General features: G+C 45.6%; 1 protein-coding gene across 1 annotated transcript in view; it reads left to right on the forward strand.

The window, feature by feature from the left end:
* Positions 1–19,191, forward strand: part of JAZF1 (JAZF zinc finger 1) — a 673,202-nt gene that overhangs the window by 279,783 nt on the left and 374,228 nt on the right. Inside the window, exon 2 of the mRNA XM_085631608.1 lies at positions 126–198. Coding sequence (XP_085487734.1) covers positions 126–198 — 73 coding nt within the window. The remainder of the gene's footprint in view (positions 1–125; positions 199–19,191) is intronic.

Below are 19,191 nucleotides of genomic sequence, written 5' to 3' on the forward strand. Positions count from 1 at the left end.
GTTCCCATAACATATCAAGTAGTGCTCCTAACTTGTGTTTTGGTTACTCATCACCTCAGTTGGCATGGTTTGATATGTTCGCCTTTACATGGAAGAGAAAGCTAAAACATGTGTCTTTATTGCAGATACAGATCCACGGGTGTTAGAGAAACAGGAACTGCAACAACCAACCTACGTGGCTCTGAGTTACATCAACAGGTAAGCTGAAAATTCTCTTCTGGCAAAGCTTCACCTGTTGTGACACTTGTCATTTGTAGGCATGTTGGGTATGTGTTCCTTCTAATGAGATTTAGCTATCTCTTGCCCACACACTGTTTTGTGCTATAAAGGATATTGGTGTCTTGGGCACTCTGGCAGGCATAGCTGTTTTCCATAAAGGAGCCCTTGATCCCATCTCTTGGGAAAAAGAAAAGGGGAATGTTTAAAGAGGCACAGGTCATTCAAATTTGAGCTACTTGACTATGTCAACTTTACAACCAAGTTTGCAGAAAACATGGGAAAAATAGTGGTACATGTGCTATGAGAACACTGGAGAAAGTCATATTTCACGGCTAGTGCTGCGACATCCACATTATTCTCGGCGAGCTTAAGGTGCAAGTTTTTAACACTTCTCACTAGCGTGATTAAGGGGAACATTTATTCGAGCTGCACCCATTTCAGTGTTCTTCTCTCTGCACAGTGGTAGCCTGCAGGCTGCAGCCAAAGGTGCAGTAGCCAATATCAAGACAATTAAGCATGTACCTGGTGCATGTGCCTTAACTGTGCCTACCGTAATGAAAGAGAAATCCATCCTGCATGTGGGCATACAAGTAACTAAAGAAACAAACAGTTATATTGGCCTATGGTCGCAACATGTGAGCCACAGCGCTAAGCCAAAACTTAAAGCAGTGTTAACAGAAATATAGAAATAACTATTTCTTAACCATGACAAGAATAAGTGTTGAACCCAAGTCTGCTTGGTAAGCATAGAGGATATTTGAAGTTTTCTGCAAGATGAAACTAAACCTGTTCCTCGGACCCTTGTTTCCTTCTTTGGTCCTGGTAGTATCTTTGTTTGCAAGGTGTAGTCTGCCAGTCTTCCAAGTTCACTTATCTTCCATTATGGAAGCAGTAAGAGGAGACAATCGTTTATTTGTAAATCTCACAGTGAGGTGCACTTGGTTGCCAGTTACATGCCCCTGGGCCTATCATTAGAAAAGTATGCACATGCTTGGTTAGCGCTCATTTTTAAGTCTCGCCTACAGACAGCTTTCATTTTACGTCTCGTCTACAGACAACAATCGTAAACAGTATCATCAAGAGTAGCGGGCTTTCTGTCAGCCCTTTGCTCGTGCTTTCTTGTCTATCGCTTTTGTTTACTTCTTATTCAATGGCTTTCCTTCCTCATGTTTGTACCTCCAGTACAGCATACCTGTCTTAACAGTATTTTTGGTTGTTCATTTTCTTTCGGTATTCCAAGGCAGTGATTGTGCTTTCTTAATTGCTCTCCCATGTGTTGCTTCCTACCTCATTTAAATGCCCCCGATGCTGTCTTTGTTCAATACCCTCTGCTTCCCCTGCCCCTTCCTTTATAGAGGGCCCACAACTGCAATTTGCTGCTGGCCACTCCTTTCTCTATAATGGGCTTGCACATGTTTTATTTTTTAATTTATTTCTCAAAGATGGAGCATAGTGGAATGGTAAATAAAATGGCAGCTACAGCATGATGACGTGGTCGTGTATGTCATGCATACCTCATCACGCTGGGGCTAGCCGTTTTGGCTTTTCAGCATCAGCAACAAGCATCTTCCTTTCTCTTTACTGATGCTGTTCAGCACCAGTAACAAACTCTGGTAAAGCCCAAAGGTCAGCTAATGCCTTTCAAAGGTCGGACTTATTGGCTTTGCCTGTTCTTGTTTGTTCATGTTTCTACATGCAGAAAGCAGCAGGTGTTCTACATCCAAGGTTTTAGTCAGATGGATATATTTCATGGGGATAACTCGTCATGGGGAGCAAAACCGTCAATGTCTGTGTAGCTTATTATTCAGGAAACTTTTCCAGAAATTGGTAACAGAGCAATGCAGCTGTTAAAAAGACACATAGTATTAAAAATATATACATATAGAAAGTGACTGTAATAAATTAGCAAAGGTGTTGGTTAAAGCTCAAAATATAATTACAACATGAAACATAGATTACAATTTTCATATTTCCTTTACTCTGCAACTCTCCCAATTATCAGGCATATTTAGTGGGCTCAGCTGAACTGTTCTGTTTAATGTGTTGCAGCATAATGTAAGTATATATAACAGTGATGGATGGAATGCTTGAATTAATCTCAGCCACTGGTAATCACTCGGGCCGCATCCCCATCCATTGTTATTTTCCACACCATGCCACCTCAGTTTGGACCAAGCTATATGCAAATCAGTCTTGACCCTGCTCCAATAGGAACAGTCCAGCTCGAGCTGCCAAGCCAGGTTCACCATGAACCGTAATATAAGCTCCCCAGGACAGATTTTGCCCTTGTTGTGGGCTCGTCAGCCAGGTACAGGTTGGTTCCAGTGACAGTGTGCACTGGACCCACGTATGCCCGATACAATAAGTATACAAACCAGTGATGGATGGAATGCTTAAATTAATCTCAGATACTGTTAATCATTCTAGCTGCATCCCCATCCATCGTTATTTTGCACACCATGCCACCTCAGTGTGGACCAGGCTATATGCAAATCAGCCTTTACCCTGCTCCAGTAGGAACAGTCCAGTCTAAACTTTCAAGCCAGGTCCTCCCTGAACCAGAACACAAGCAACCCCGTACTGGTTCTGCCCTAGTTGTGGGCTCATCTACCGGGTTCAGCTTGGTTTCAGTGACACAGTGTGTACGGGACCCACATCTGGGCATATCTGACCCACTTAGGGCGACACAATAAGTATACAAAACAGTGATTGATGGAATGCTTAAATGAATCTCAGCCACTGGTAATCACTCTGTCTGCATCCCCATCCATCATTATTTTGCACACCATGCCACCTCAGTTTGGACAAAGCTATATGCAAATCAGTCTTGACCCTGTTTCAATAGGAACAGTCCAGCCCGCACTCCGAGTCTTCCATGAACCGGAACACAAGCAACCCAGGACCGGTTCCGCCCTTTTATGAGCCCCATGACAAGCTACAGAAGGAATGGAAAAGTTTGCTATGTAATATCCGATCTCTGCCTAAACACTACACTGCGGTCTGGGATCTATTGTCCTCAGTGCAGCCTGATCTGGGGTTTCTGACCGAAACCTGGCTTAAGCCTCACTCTGTCCCTTCCATTGCCTTAGCTAGTAGCGGTCCGTGGAGGGAGTTTTGTGGGGCGGTGAGGCGGGGCGGTGGCGGGGCAGGGTGGGGAAATGTAAACACCGGAATATGGATGAACGGAGGTAAGTACATATTTAAATAAATAAAACGAATTTCGAACTCCCTCCACGGACCGCTACTGGCCTTAGCTATACCCGAAGGCTATAAACTGATTAGGATGGACAGACCACTAAAGGTGGGGGGTGGAATTGCTATTGTGTACAAAGATAGCATTAAAATCACCGCTCTAGATCAGCGTTGCAATACCAATATGGAAGTTCCAGTTTTCCGGATAGATTTCTCCTCCCAGTTAGCTGGAAGGGAGCCTTAGTCTATCGACCCCCAGGCCCCATAGGTGATTTTTCATTACAACTCACCGACCTAATAGCCTCCCATGTAGTTTCGTGCAGCAACCTTTTGTTACTAGGGGATTTTAACATTCACAGTGAATGCTCCTCCAACGCAGACGCGCATACACTTTTGGCAGACCTAGCCCTCCTGGGCTTGTCTAAGCTCAATGAAGGCCCCACCCATATAGCAGGCCACACACTGTACATTATCTTCTCCAACTCTTCTAGTGTTCAGTGTGAGCCCCCCCAACAACTAACTTGGTCTGACCATGCGTCCATTGAATTTTCCATTCAGGGCCCAAGGGAGTTGAAGGGGCTTAACCCTGTCACCTACTGTACCCACAGACAATGGCAGAAAGTCACTCCAGAGAACTTTCAAGTCTCATTCTCAATGCCACGAAACAGCGCATTGGACAATATAGAGGAAGCTCTGGCCAAATACAACCTCGCTATCTCCATGGCTATTGACCAACTTGCGCCATTGAAATCTCTTCCTAACCACTCTAAACGCCCTCAGACGACCTGGTTTTTTCCTCAGCTGCGAGTACAGAAACAACTCAGTAGGAAATATGAAAGACGTTGGCGCACTACCCACGATGAAAGGGATAAAGTTTAGTTTCTGGCCACTTTGTCCAGTTACCATAAAAATATAAAAGCAGCTCGTAAAGCCCATATTGCATCTCAATTAGCCCAGGCTGGTAACGCCCCTAAAACCTTGCATCACATCCTCCAGTCTTTTATCAACCCCAAGGCCTGTGAGAACCATGAGGCGCCCACGCAAGCGCTATGTAACGATATTGCAGTATATTTTTTGTAGAAAATAGAGCTCATCTACGAAAAAATTGTCCCATCAGGAAGACAGCCTCTGGTCACAACATCTGGTCCACCAGAACAAACAACTTCTCAGCTGTTAGAGAGTTTCCCTCTGTTGACCTTGGCAGAAGTAGAAACACTGGTTCGTACGGTGAAATCAGGGTCTCCCCTCGATTCCATCCCGGCCAAAGTTGTCACCTCCCTGGCCTGTCAACTGTCTCCTTCTATCAAATATCTCCTCAATCTCTCATTGAGAGAGGGTCACGTTCCGTCAGAATGGAAAGCAGCACAGGTTAGGCCCATTCGCAAGAACACCAAGATTCCTTTGACAGATCTCTCCAATCTCCGCTCCATATCGCTTCTTCCTTTCCTGAGCAAATTATTGGAGAAGCATCTAATAAACATCTCTCGAACCAGGTCGAACTTATTGGTAGCTTAGACCCCTCCCAGTCTGACTTTATGCCCAAATACAGCACTGAATCAGCTCTCCCAGTGGTCACAGATAACATCAGGATGACCCTAGACAAGGGCAAGTCTACGATACTGGTGCTGTTGGACCTGTCTGCCGCGTTCGACACGGATTCACATCAGATATTGCTCAGGAGATTGAAGGAAATTGGACTAAGGAATTTCTGATTTTTAGTGGATGGCGGGCTTTCTATCTGCTCACTCCCAGTTCGTCAATCTGGGCCCGTAACGCTCGGCACCTATGGCTCTTGTTTGAGCCCTACATTGTTTAATATCTATGTTGCTCCCTTTGCCAATCTCCTGGGGATGCATGGGTTCACCCCCATATCCTATGCCGACGATACACAGCTGCTTTTTCCTTTTGACAAATTTACTCCATCTGTACAGGCGGCCTTCTCCTCCGGTATGAGAGCTATTTCACACTGGATGAAGAGCAATCTCCTCCAGTGTAATGTTGGGAAAACGGAGATTCTGCTTTTCGGAAATGCTCCCTTATTATGAATGAATGAATGAATGAATGAATGAATGAATTCCGATTTCTAAAGCGCACATAGCTGCCCTGAGGCATCCAAGCGCTGAGCATACCAACTGAGGTTTGGGTTAGGAGGAGGCAGATTCAGCTCCACAGTTATGTAGTGAACAGGAGCGTTTTCAGCTGTTTGCGGAAGGAGAGAATATCAGGATTGGATCTAAGATACTGGGGCAGAGCGTTCCACTTCTTAGCTACATTGTAAGAGAAGGAGCGGCCTCCGGACCTTGATTTCTTTATTGGCGGCACAATGGCTAGATTCGCAGTGGTGGAGCGCAACTGTCTTGTGGGGATATAGGGTGTGATGAGGGGGAGATTGATTGCCGGTCCTAGGGACCAGAAAGTCTGGTGAGCAATGCAGAGTGATTTGAAGTTTACTCTTTCCTTTACAGGGAGCCAGTGCAGTGTCCTCAGTCCGGGTTTTGCTGACGATCTGCGGGGGATTTGTAAGAGTGTTCTGGCTGCGCAGTTCTGTATTATTTGCAGCTTGCGCAGGGTGGAGTCCGGAGCTCCAAGATACAAGGCATTACCATAGTCCAGCCTCGATTGAATCAGGCCCAGAACCACGGTTTTCCTTGCTTCAAAGGGGAGAAGAGGCAAGATCTTCCTGATAATTCTCAGGATGCCGAAGCAGGTAGCAGATAGTTTTGTTGCCTGTTGATTGAAAGACAGGGACCTGTCAAGCCAGACACCCAAGCTTTTGATGGCGTCTTTGGGAACAGGGGCAGGGCCTAAGCTGGGAGGCCAGAGAGTGCCTATGGTGGATGGTACGTTGTGACCCAGGAGCATGAGCTCAGTCTTGTCTCCATTGAGTTTGAGACAAGACTTGGTCATCCAGCTCTTGACCATCTCCATACAGCCGGCGAGGTCTACATTAGCTGAGGGTCCACCTGCCCGTGCCAGAGAGATCACCAACTGGGTATCGTCCGCGTAGGTAACGATCTTAATACCATACGAACGGACGATCCCAGCCAGTGGCCTCATATAGACGTTAAATAACGTCGGGCTTAGCGATGATCCCTGCGGGACTCCACACCTTAGAGGCTTGCTAGAGGAGGTGACATTACCTTCATAGACCTGGAAAGATCTGTCACTCAGGTAAGATCTGAACCACTCCAGAGCTTTGTCATATATTCCGATGTCCAGGAGGCGCTGCAGGAGGATACCGTGGTTCACGGTATCAAATGCCGCGCTCAGATCGAGGAGGATGATTGCCACCAAACCTCCCCGATCTAAGATTCTCCTGGACTCCTCTGTGACTGCCAACAGTGCCGTCTCAGTCCCGTGCCTTGGGCGGAAACCAGTCTGGGAGGGATCGAGCAGATGGTGTTGCTCGAGAAAGGTTGTTAATATGCTGTTTATGTGTTTCTCCAAGATTTTGGCTGCCCAAGGCAACAAGGAGATCGGGCGGAAGTTGTTGAGATTCTTGGTGTCAAGGTTAGGTTTTTTGACCAGAGCCCTTACCATGGCCTGCTTCCACTTTACTGGTACTGTGCTAGTAGAGATCGAGGTATTGAGTACTCTAAGCAGTGTGGGAAGAATGGTTTGACTGGCGGAGACTAGGACATGTGGGGGTGCTGGGTCTCTCGGAGAGCCTGACTTCACCTGGCACATGAGGGAGGTGAGGAGACCCGCATGTAACTGGGGGAATTCCGCTAGCACCGGAAGGTGATTGGATGTGTGTACTTGAGGGGGACATGGAGCTGCTTTAGTCAGAGCGGTCTGTCCTGTAGATGGAAAGGAAGAGTAGATAAGGTTGATTTTCTGGGGAAAAAAGTTGGCGAGCTCTTTGCAACGGAGCTGAGGATTCTCAGTTATGGGAGGGTGTGTGGGGAGGGTGGTGAGGCTTTTTACTATTTTATAGATCTCTTTCGAGCTGGAACTGGCCTCTGCGATCTGGTTTGAATAGTATAAAGATTGCGCGCTTTTTATATCTTTTTTGTATGTCCTGATGGCGTCTCTATAGATAGTTTTTTCTGCTTCCGCATATTCCAGTCGCCATTTGCGTTCCAGTCTCTTACAAAAGCGCTTTTTCTCCCGTAGTTCAGTGGAATACCAAGGAGCTGAGATTCTGGATCTTTTGAAGACTGTTTTCTTCAGGGGGAACGTGATGTTGAGAGAGTTCTGTATCCATTCATTAAAGGATTCATTGGCCTGTGAGGGGGTCTGACCGACTAGAGGAATAGTCTTTTGCAGTTCCAGGGTCCACTGGGCCAGTGGTATTTTGGACCAGTTTCGGGTTTCTTGGACAATAGGTGTAGGGGGTGTAAATTTTTCAATTGTCCACAGCAACGGGACTAGAGCATGGTCTGTCCAAGGAAGCGTTATAGGGGGACAGGCCTTTAAATGTGGGCAGTTGCTGAAAACAGGATCCAGCAAATGGCCTTTCACGTGCGTAGAAGATGAGACCAGCTGGAGCAGCTGCAGAGCGGATAGGTCCCCGCTTAGTTTATTAGCAATGGGGTTATTGGGGTCATCAAAATGTATATTGAGATCCCCCAATAACGTAAAGTTAGAAGGTGATAAGGCCAAATCAGTGACTAACGGGGGCAGAGACTCGTAGAACTGTATGGGGGTGCCTGGTGGGCGGTATATAAGTGCTCCGGAGAAACTTATATCGGGGGAGAATTCCAGGGTGAACGACATGCTTTCGCATTCTGGAAAAGGCTTGGGGGTACAGCGACAGGTGAAACAGTCTCTGAAGATGATGGCTAGACCACCCCCTCTTTCACCTTCCCGGTCTTGTCTTATGATTTGGTATTCCTGCCCCAGGATTTGAACCAGCTCAGGATCGGAGTGAGGAGTTAGCCATGTCTCCGTTAAAAAGAGAGCGTCGGGTTTTTGTTCGTCAATTAACAGAGAAAGCTCTGTGCAGTGTCTTGAAAGAGACCTGCAATTCAGCAAATACAGTCTAAGCATTTGTTGGCTTGACGTGTGTGGTTTAGGCTTGAGATGAGTCTTGCAATCATTGCATTGAGGAGGTAAGTCAAGTGGGGCATATTTGTGAGCGCAGGTCAAAGTTACCTGGGAGTTGAAGGTCCGGAGTTCCTCGGAGGTGTAGTACCGAGTTTGCATGACGGGAGATGAAGGGGTTGTGGCCCCTGGTCCCGGCCCGTCGCGGACGGGCGCAGACGGGCTTGCCTCTGGCGCGCCTTCGGCGCGCAAACGGCGCGCCCGCTGCGCTCGCCCGCTGCGCTCGTCCGCTGCGCTTGCGTGGTAGGCACATTTAGGGAAAGAGGGAGTGGGCGTGGCCTGGCGTGTGGGCGTGGCCTCGCGTTCGCTGCGATGGCGGCCCTGAGAGCTTGCCCACGGAGCAGCGCTCGATCCGCTGGCAGTGGGAAGCCTGGAATGGTGCTCAAAACAGAGAGGAGCTCTGTATGAGGTGCAGGTAATTTAAAAGCTTTCAACACAAAAATAATACAATTTGTTAAAACGAGTGAACAAGCCTCCGGCTTCCGCCTCAGAGGTATGCAATCCTAATGTTAGCGCTCTCAATCAGCGCTTTTCATAGGTTTAGGGAGTGGGCGTGGCCTGGCGTGTGGGCGTGGCCTCGCGTTCGCTGCGATGGCGGCCCTGAGAGCTTGCCCACGGAGCAGCGCTCGATCCGCTGGCAGTGGGAAGCCTGGAATGGTGCTCAAAACAGAGAGGAGCTCTGTATGAGGTGCAGGTAATTTAAAAGCTTTCAACACAAAAATAATACAATTTGTTAAAACGAGTGAACAAGCCTCCGGCTTCCGCCTCAGAGGTATGCAATCCTAATGTCAGCGCTCTCAATCAGCGCTTTTCATAGGTTTAGGGAGTGGGCGTGGCCTGGCGTGTGGGCGTGGCCTCGCGTTCGCTGCGATGGCGGCCCTGAGAGCTTGCCCACGGAGCAGCGCTCGATCCGCTGGCAGTGGGAAGCCTGGAATGGTGCTCAAAACAGAGAGGAGCTCTGTATGAGGTGCAGGTAATTTAAAAGCTTTCAACACAAAAATAATACTGTTAGACCTGTCAGCCCTTTGGGTGGTCCCTCCTCATCATTATTTATTTTGTCCCACTTTTGCCTCAAACCCTGTTTGAATTTTTCCTTTTTGGGAACCACCAGACTTTTTCGTGTTGCTGCAGATTCAGGGAGCCATTTTAGCTACCCCTGAAACTTCTGTCTGAAGGCCTGAAGCACAAAATGGTGGCCACCTGTGACATCACCAGCATCCACTGGAACCTACCAGCACCTTCCAGAACATTCCAGAACCCTGTGACAGTTGGAGGCGGTTTAGAATGTTGGGAAGCTAAGACAGAGAGTTGGCAGTTGGAGCTGGCAGTTGGCACCTGACTGGTGAAGAGTGAGCAGCACAAACGTGAAGGAGGAAGGAGTGAAGCAGCAGGGGTGGAAACTTGTGCCTGGAGTGGGGTCCATAAACCCACCCTTGATACTAGTCCCTACTGACGGAGCCCAGCCTAGAGCCCTGTGTGGGAAGAAGTCAGAAAAACCATCCTGAGGACCTGGACAGCAGGAACAGGCCTTAGAAACAAGAGAACAGCAAGATCCTGACCTGGAAGCTGGTTTCCCTGAAGTCCGACGTCGAGTAGCCTAAGACCTGGGGCCCGAGGTGGAGAAGCGGCGCTGACTGGAAAAGCAGACGTCGTACCCGGAGCCGCCAGAGGTCGAGAGAGGGCGCCGTCAGAGGTCGTGAGGAATACCAGAGGTCGAGGAGGAAGTCACCCGAGGTCGAGTGAGCGGCGTCATCGGAGGAGTGAAGTCCGCCCTCCGGAGTCGTCGGAGACCGAGGTGAAGGGTAACGGAGGTCGGGAGTGAGGATCGCACTCCGGAGTCACCGGAACCTGTGAGGATCGGGCCGGAGGTCGGGAGTGGAGGTCGCACTCCGGAGTCGCCGGAAACCTAAGGAGAGGGACACCGGAGGTCGGGAGTGAGGATCGCACTTCGGAGCCGCCGGAAGTCGACATCGAGGCAAGGCCGGCCGACGTCATCGAATCCGAGGTCGCCATCGGACCGGAGCCGCCCGAGGTCGACATCGAGTAAAGACTGCCCGACGCCATCGAATCGGAGGTCGAGATCGAACCGAGGCCGCTGACATCGAGACCGGAGCCGCCTACCGGCGTCGTCAAAGAACTGACATTGTGCCGAGGCCGCCGACATCGAACTGGAACCGCCTCACGGCGTCAACACGACTCCAGCGGCGTCGGAGCATCAGAAAAAGGGCAGTAAGTGGAGTAGAGGGCGCCTAAGGCCCTGTGGAGACCTGAGAGACTGCTCTAAGGGGCTAGGGAGGTGCTGGAACCAACCTGACTGTGCCAGGGGTGAACTGGGACTAATCTAGAGAGGTTGTGTGGAGAGAGAGAGCCAGGTCTCTGGTATTTCCCCCCTTTATCTACCTCAGTTTAGGCCTCAGCCTTGACCAAGCCAGGGAGTAGACACCCCCAAGCCTTCCACATCCCCACAAGCTGTGCCTGGGCCAAATCAGCCCTTAGGAATTCAAAAGTGATCTGATTCCATGAGTGTCACTGTCAGCTTTTAAGTATTTATTAGGGGCATTGTATTTATTGTATTTAACCTATTTATTGTTCCACTGTATTTATTGGTCCACAGTATTTATTGATGCACAATATTTATTGGTTACAGTATTTATTGCCTCGGAATATTTAATTGCCTGTCTGTATTGCACTTTTATTTATGCCTTCAGTATTTATGATCACCCCTATTTATTGAATCATTAAGCCAGTATTTACTTGACCTGCACTTTCTAAAAAGTTTGTATATTGTGATTGTTATTTATTTTATCCAATCAGCAACTAAGAGAAAAAGCAGATAAAGAGAGTTATTTTCATAATTTTTACGGTGTAGAGTCGTTTTTGGAACGGATGCATGCATGGTTATTGTTTGGGTATGTTGTATGCTTAGCACGGAGCCTGATTCTTGACCACTCGAGCCAAGCTACCACAGTGTGTCCGGAAGACCACCACCACCCTTTCTAGTGTGGGAGTGGTTTTCCAACAAATACAATTTGTTAAAACGAGTGAACAAGCCTCCGGCTTCCGCCTCAGAGGTATGCAATCCTCCTGAATGGTGGCCTGTCGAGCTGGGTGCCCCTCCTGTCCCTAAAACCCTCGTTAAGAATTTAGGTATCCGTTTGGATCAAGCCCTGACTTTGAAGGAGCACACTGCTCAGACAGCTGGCTCCTGTTTCCATACGTTGGGCCTACTCCACTGAGTTTTTCCGTAGCTCCATCAACTCGTAAGACTCTGACTCAGGTTCTTATTTTGAGCCGCCTGGACTACTGCAATGGTCTGCTGGTCTCTGCTAATGAGGCTTCGCTCAGCAGACTGTAGGTAGTCCAGAATACGGCGGCGTGACTGGTCCTCAATGCCCCTTCCAGGACTACTTCCCGCCCTCTTCTCTCTCAGCTCCATTGGCTGCCAATACGCCAGCGGGTAAAATGTAAAGTTTGCTGCACTATTCATAAGGCGCTATCAAATCTTGGTCCCACCTATCTCTCGGAGAAATTTACACCTTATCTACCTTCCAGGTCTCTCCGCTCGAGCTCAAAACATCTTCTTGTGGTTCCTCGAGTCAAGAAGGCCAGATAAGGGGGGGACGCCCTGTCCCACCTCAGCCCCCATTACTGGAATGAGCTACCTCTGCACTTGAGATAATGTTCTGACCACCTACAATTTAGGAAGTTGCTCAAGACCGTTCTTTTTTTGTCTCTGATTCAGTTGTAGTAGCAGTACTACGCCCATGTTGCCCGTCCGAAGCGCAGAGATACCCCTTCGGGGGTCGATTCAGGCGCTATATAAATAAATAAATAAATGAGCTCATCAGCCAGGTACAACTTGGTTCCAGTGACACAGTATGCACTGGACCCACGTCTGAGCATACCTGTGCCACTTCGCCAGGATATCGGTTAAACATGACCTCATGTCTTGGTGTCTGTATCTTCTGACAGATAGCTGGCTTCATAGCTGTACGGCGCTTTGCCACCTGGGCAGGGGAAGTGTGATTCAGGAAGGAAAAAAAAGAGCAGCAATTGTAGTAGTTTTCCACGCCGCCATGCCTACCTCTGGCAATCATGGCTTTATATATCACACGAGAATCATTTGTAGCAGATGTCTGGATTGTCTTGCAATTTGTGTACAGGGGATTAACGCCCGTCTGTCTTCACAAATAAAAATTATACTCAGAGAAAGAACTTGTGCCAGGTAAATTACCCTTTTCCTATGGGAATACTATACTGGGAGTTCATTCTTTTGTTCGTCCAGTAGTTAAGTTTCGGTAAATATCTGTTCTTTTTTTCATTTGAAGCCTTGTGTCAGACATTCCTTTCTGCAGCTCGTTAAAAAACAGATCAGACCTAATTGGCTTTGGTCTGAGATGTAAAGAGGTCTTAATTGAGTGTATTAAAGACCATCTGAACGCGCCTGCATGGTGTAGCACCACCTGCTGTACCGCGCTTAGGGCCAAGAGGGAGCCGCTGTATCCATTACCAGACATCCTTTCTTCCACCTCCATGGTCCAGAGCTGGTCCCGCTTTGTTGTCCCATGCTGGAGACTTCGCTGCTGTAGCCTAATACCATCATAAACAGGCTGCGTACTGCTAAATATCAAATGCCAGATACTGCTGCGCCATTTTACCCATGCTTTTATGGCCGCTGAGTGAAACAGAGCTGAAGCCGACCCCTGCAGTGAGCTCCAGACTTTAAAGCAATCTGGCCAAGTTGTACATTCAATATGTCATCCGCCCACTGCGCGGTCTCACAGCACTGGTGTGAGAACGTGGGACCTGCTCTTAGCGGCATGGAAATAGAAACTGGAAACCAGTTTTTAGGAAGGAAACTATGTGGAGGTGTTCTTTCCTGCAGACAGGTGGCTGGCCATCTTCCCGTAAAGCCATTGGACATGGCAATTATCAAAAATCGAAGTTTTCTTAACATTAAAGCATGATGTTGCTTCCTCACAAAATATTCACACCACATGGCTGCACACAGTAGCCAGATCTCTGTGTTTTGGTGGCTTCGGGAAGTTTGACTTATCTGCTTAAAAACATCATAGCTAGCAGGCAGGTTTTGATGCTCTGTACTCCTGTCTGCCACCCTAGCATAAGAAGGCTTCTAAATTCCGCTTTTAGTTGTGGTAGTTGTGTAGGCACTAGACCTGTCTGGCTTTGCTTAGTTCCTATGTTTTGTTGTATCCATGTTGGCGTACACAGTGTCTCAAATTATAGCATTTTTTGGACTGTAAGCATTGATAGGTGTTTTTGTAGTATTGTGGGAAGAGAATACGCACAGCAGCATTAAACGACTGGGTTTTTTCCTATAGTTTTTACATTGATTATAGTGCCTTAACAGTGACTCACATAGCTTCCATGCTCTAAGCTGACTCTTAAAGCAACAGGTTCTGAGGACCATGTCGGGTTCATTGGAAGCTCAACCCAGCGCGAGACCAGGCTACCGTTTATAGACGTTCGGGTATCAAGAAGACATTCTTTGCACTAAGCGACACAAATGCACACCCCACTGAGCGCTATAACATGGAGTTTATGAGGGATTAACAGCAGGTGGTGTCATGAAAGTTGACTTTTAGGCACACTTTGCGGCATGCTAGAAATTAGATTAGAGTTAAGAAGTAAAGCCATGTCTGTGCAGAAGCCAAGGCTTGCAGAAAACATATTTTTCTTTGACAACACCATGGCCACCGACAAATATGAAGCATGGGATACTAAGGTGACTGAAAATGGGGGACACAGGAAGAAACAAGACTGTATTTGTAGAATTTCAATTGTGTTTTCTTCTAGGGCATGCATTAAAAACTGTTTGCATCTAGGAAGCACTATTTGATCCTACCATTTGCCAAGAAAGTTCCCACAAAGGGGCCATTGGAGTAAGTTACAGGACTAAGACTACTAATAGTACCACATAGTTAACTTTTTCCCTACAGATGTGTGATTTTGTAATGCACTGCACTCTGAAGCGTCTTGCCACATATACTTGTCCCAAGTCTGTGATAATGAAAAGAGCTATTAGTGCTCTTGAGTGGGTATTTTCATGACTGGGAATAAGACCTTCACACATTCTTACTGTTGGAAGACAGAAACCACACGGTGGCTCTGCAATTCTTCTTGATGCATTTCAGTAAGACTGGATACTTGATGATCATGAAGCTGCACATCACAAGCTCTCCAGATCTCAAGGCCATTTAGCACCCTGGTAGTTTAAAGGCCTTGCTGCAAATAAACGAGCCATACACAGACAGGAAAGACAAATGAAGAAAAACAACTCCAGATGACCCCATGATACTGTAGTTCATACACACACCAGGCAGACAGCTCAACACATCAGCCAAAGCAAAGTACTATACCAATACCATTGTAGAAGCCACCAACAGAAGCAGAACACTTTTCACAGCAATCAAGCACTGTGCTAACCCCATGCCAGACTCACCTGTTCCTCACTCCAAAGAAATGTGCAGGGCCATCACCATCTTTAGTGAAAAAATACAAAAGTAGGACTCCACATCAATAACATCACGCCTGCTTCATCTCATATGCCCATTGCTTCCCATAAAATCCCACAATGGTCAGCCTTCAAAGACCTATGTCTCACAGATCTTGCTAACATACTTAACTCCTTCAAAGCCTCTTCGTATGAAGATGATGTCTTAGCTTAGTGTTTCATCACAGTTCTCTCTAGGAATGCTTTCTTACCCCTATTTACCATTGTCAGTGCTTTACTCATGCAAGGCATCTTCTCAGAAGTTCTCAAGATAGGTCAGATCTTCCCACTCCAAAAGAAAACTACATTAGACCCAGATGGCCTCCCCAACTACCGTCCCACCACTCTCCTATCATTCATCAGCAAGGTCATTAAAAAAGCAGTCTATGTTCAACTCACTGGGAAGGAATGTATTGGCAAAAAAGGATGGTCTGGTATCATCACTCTGTGCTTAAGAAAGTGAAATTGTTTCTTCCAGAAAGAAACATAAGAACTGCAGTTCAGATCCTCGTATTCTTGCACCTGAATGGTAGTAACTCCCGGCTCCATGGCCCCCAAAGCTCCACACTTGCAACCCTAAAGGGCATCCTAAATACCAGAGCACATCTCATCCAGGGCATGAAGAAGTATGATCATATCACCCGATCCTAATAGAACTCAAAATAGCTATGCTTGCCTGCCCGCACCTTCTTCAAAACCAGCTGCATCATTTACAAAGCCATTATGACTAGCAACCATGTTTGTCTTGCAGACAAGCGCACCATGTCTATTGGTGCATGTCACTTTTGCAGCAAGAACACCATCAGACTGCAGACAAAGAAGTATAAAAAAACAAGCATTGGCTTGGAGAGTGGCATAAAATGTCGTAGAGTGTCATAGAGTGGACTATGCATGGCATGGTAGTGCACTGCCATTACAGTCAACATATTTTCAAATGAAATGACCATAACATTTGCGCAGACATACAGTTTACTGAAAAAATTATATAGCGTGCAAATGATAATTGTGTGGAAATGGCATCACCAAGTGAATAGATTTGTTTTAATAGTATTAAAATATTTGTTACCAGCACACTTAAGAATTGCAATAAATGTACTTTATATGTGCTTTCCTACTTCTGATATATTCTGAAATATTTGCACAGTTCATTCACAGACATTTAAATGTTCTTGTCTGCTATAGAAAAGCCTAGATTGTCAGATAAATCCTCTTACTTTGAAGTCAGAGAAAGAAAAGTAAACACCAAGTAACCTGGTAAGACAGAGCCTGACATTTGACCTCTGTCTTTGAATGCATATCAAATGTGACAAGATAAGAACAAAATGTATAGGCTTGCTACAGAAACGAGTACTATGGAACAATACAGTAAACGGTCTATGCTCCACAGGAGGGACAAACTCAAACTGGACAGCCTAAAACAAATAAAGCCAGCAATTAGAAAACAAGCAAATGTGTAATACAAAATGCAAAGCCAATGGTAAGCAATTGGCTTAATGCATTCCTAGGTAAGCTTTCAGAATATCCCTAAGAAGTCTTAAGTAAACCAGACAGCTGCGCAGTCTAGTAGGCTTCAACCTAAAAAGAAGAAACCTGGCACTAGGCCCTTTTAATCTATGCAGCCAGGTTCTCGAACAACATCCCCTTACCCATCAGAACTGCCCCAAAGCTTCTTCAATTTAGGAAACATTCAAAGACTCTCCTCTTAAAAGAACAGTAAGATAAGATAAGATAAGCTAGCTTCTATACCACGAAATCTTGGAAAGGTCTAAATTGCACTCACTTGAGAATGGCCCAAATGCCAGTAAGGGATAAGTGGCCAGATAACTAATATTCGTTTAACTACTGTTAATTTGTATATAGTGAGTCTGATGAGGTTTGTGGACTGCGCATGATATGAAGATTGTATTTGCAGATTTGTAAGCTGTTTACTTCATTCAAATTAAATTTGATGTGAAAAGTTCGATAAATGTTTCTTCTGTCAGCAGTTCCTTCTTGGCTGACCCCTGTAGGGAATAGAAACAGTTGTTTTATTTATTATGACATGACAGTGGTGCGCATATAATTCAGTACCTTTATAAACCTATAAATCCACAACATGGCCAAATATAATGTGATTTAGATGCAAGTTATTATCTTTAAGAACTGAATAGGTTGGGTGGATTTTCTATGCAGATTATGGAATAATACACTTGATTCTATTGGGCGCAGTTTATTGAACTGCATAGGTGAAAACAGTGATCAGAGAATAAACCCGACACAGTGTTTCTAACAGAACGGAAAAACACTTAATGATGGGTATTCATTTTCCTATACATAGAATGTTCATAATTACGTCACAAAGTGTATCAGGAATTTTTAATAAATTGAATGGTAAATGTGTGAATTGTTTTGCTTGTATATGCCTTTTGGCGATTTGTTAGATTTTGCTGTTAGCAGTATTTGATTGGGTGTGAATGTTGATTTTACAAGGATTTGAATAAAACAGAACATACTTGAATAAATACATTTAAAATGTGAATGCTTGTTTCTTACATTTATGCCCTTCAAGGTTGCTTTGTTTAATCACTTTCAGAAACACACTGAAGCTTCCTGGCACTCCTGCTCTGTTGTAGATAAACTCTTCCTGGTGTGGTTCATTTACTTGATGCCTTCTCTGAATTAGCAGTCACTGCTATGATTTGTCTTCTTGTGTTTAAGACATTAGCTTTGGTCCTCGGAGACGAAGCACTCTGGGTCTGAGTGTTGTATGTCAGTGTTTTTTCTTCAGTGTCATACTCTGCAGTTAATTTACTCTGGCATGCACTCTTTTTGTCTTGAGAGCTTGGATGATTTGCAGAGTGTCTGCACTCAAGCTTCACTGCAGTAGAGCCTCAACAATTAGTGCACGTTCTGTGCTTTTAGTTCTGTCTTCAAGCTATTAAGACTAAGACCCAAAAAAAACATCTTCGGAGGCTGTGCATAGTTTAACGATTTTTCTGCGTTTCTGAATACATTCGGATTCACAGCTTTGTATTGTTAGGTCTTGCCTAAATAAGCTGCCTAGCCAGTCTCATGCCTTTAAATAAATACATTAAAAAAATGTTTTCGTATATTTTTATATTGAGGGACTTTTTGTCAGCCCTCTTCATCCACAAGTGTCATTCACATTTTACTTCTACCTGCCACAACCTAGAGCGTGGGACAATGGGCCTGCTCACTGCAATCATTGGCTCACTTCACTGTGACGTCATTTTGCTCTTGAACATGTGTACATCCACCTAAAAAGTGTCCACTTTACTTCCAGAGCTGGTTAAGCTAGTATTTACTTTCATAATATGTTTTTATTTTTTATTTATTTTAGCAATAGGTCCTATTTTATGTTTAAAAAAAAAAAAGAATTTAAAAATTAAAACCACAGGCAACTTACAACTTTGCCAACGCTTGTTTTTCGTACCACAGCTTAGCCGTCTGTATTGAGTTAGTGAAATAGCATGAAGTATCTATCTATATGCATGGTGAAGGTTTACATGTATGTAGTTGTGTCCTCTGATAGCCAGATCACAAATCAGTTATGGCATATATCAAAAAGTCCAAAAACAGAGCAGTGGCCAGTGATGTATATTGTACAAATAGTGATAATATAGTACAATATCATTCAAAATTGGCAAAGACAATGTTAGTTATTGAGTAGAAGGAAACGTAGCCTGTTTTATTCTCTCTATGCATATGCTGTTAAATATACCACTGACCCTTCCTCCACTTTTACACACTTTACCTACCATCACAACTGCCAAAAAGCCGCTGTGAGGATCAAAGTCATGATGGGTCATTTTCGAGGCCAGCAAAAAAATTGTTTTGGTGATTCTTGTCACGCAGTATTTAGCAATGCGAACTAAACTTTCAGAGTCAAAGCTTGATTTCACAGGATAGTACTTCTTTATTTAGTTCTTGGAGGATAAATCTTTGTAATTGAGTGAGAAGTAACCGGCACAGTTCTGCTCATTTATTAATTGATTCTGGTGGCCCTTTGGCTTTTCAGGATTGGCTTGCAAGACTTCTCTCACAGACACATGCTCTGCTTCTTCCTAGTCACTCTTCTTTCCTTTCTGTGAGATGGCCTCTAGATCCTGACTCCAGATCTTTGTTATGTTTGACCATTTTAAAAGGGTTGTGGTGGGTTTCTGACTGATTTCTGAACAATCCATCTGCTGAAATCGCCAACACTGATCTTCCTTCAATCC

The sequence above is a fragment of the Triturus cristatus genome, chromosome 10 (genome assembly GCF_964204655.1).
Source record: "Triturus cristatus chromosome 10, aTriCri1.1, whole genome shotgun sequence".
NCBI lineage: Eukaryota > Metazoa > Chordata > Amphibia > Caudata > Salamandridae > Triturus > Triturus cristatus.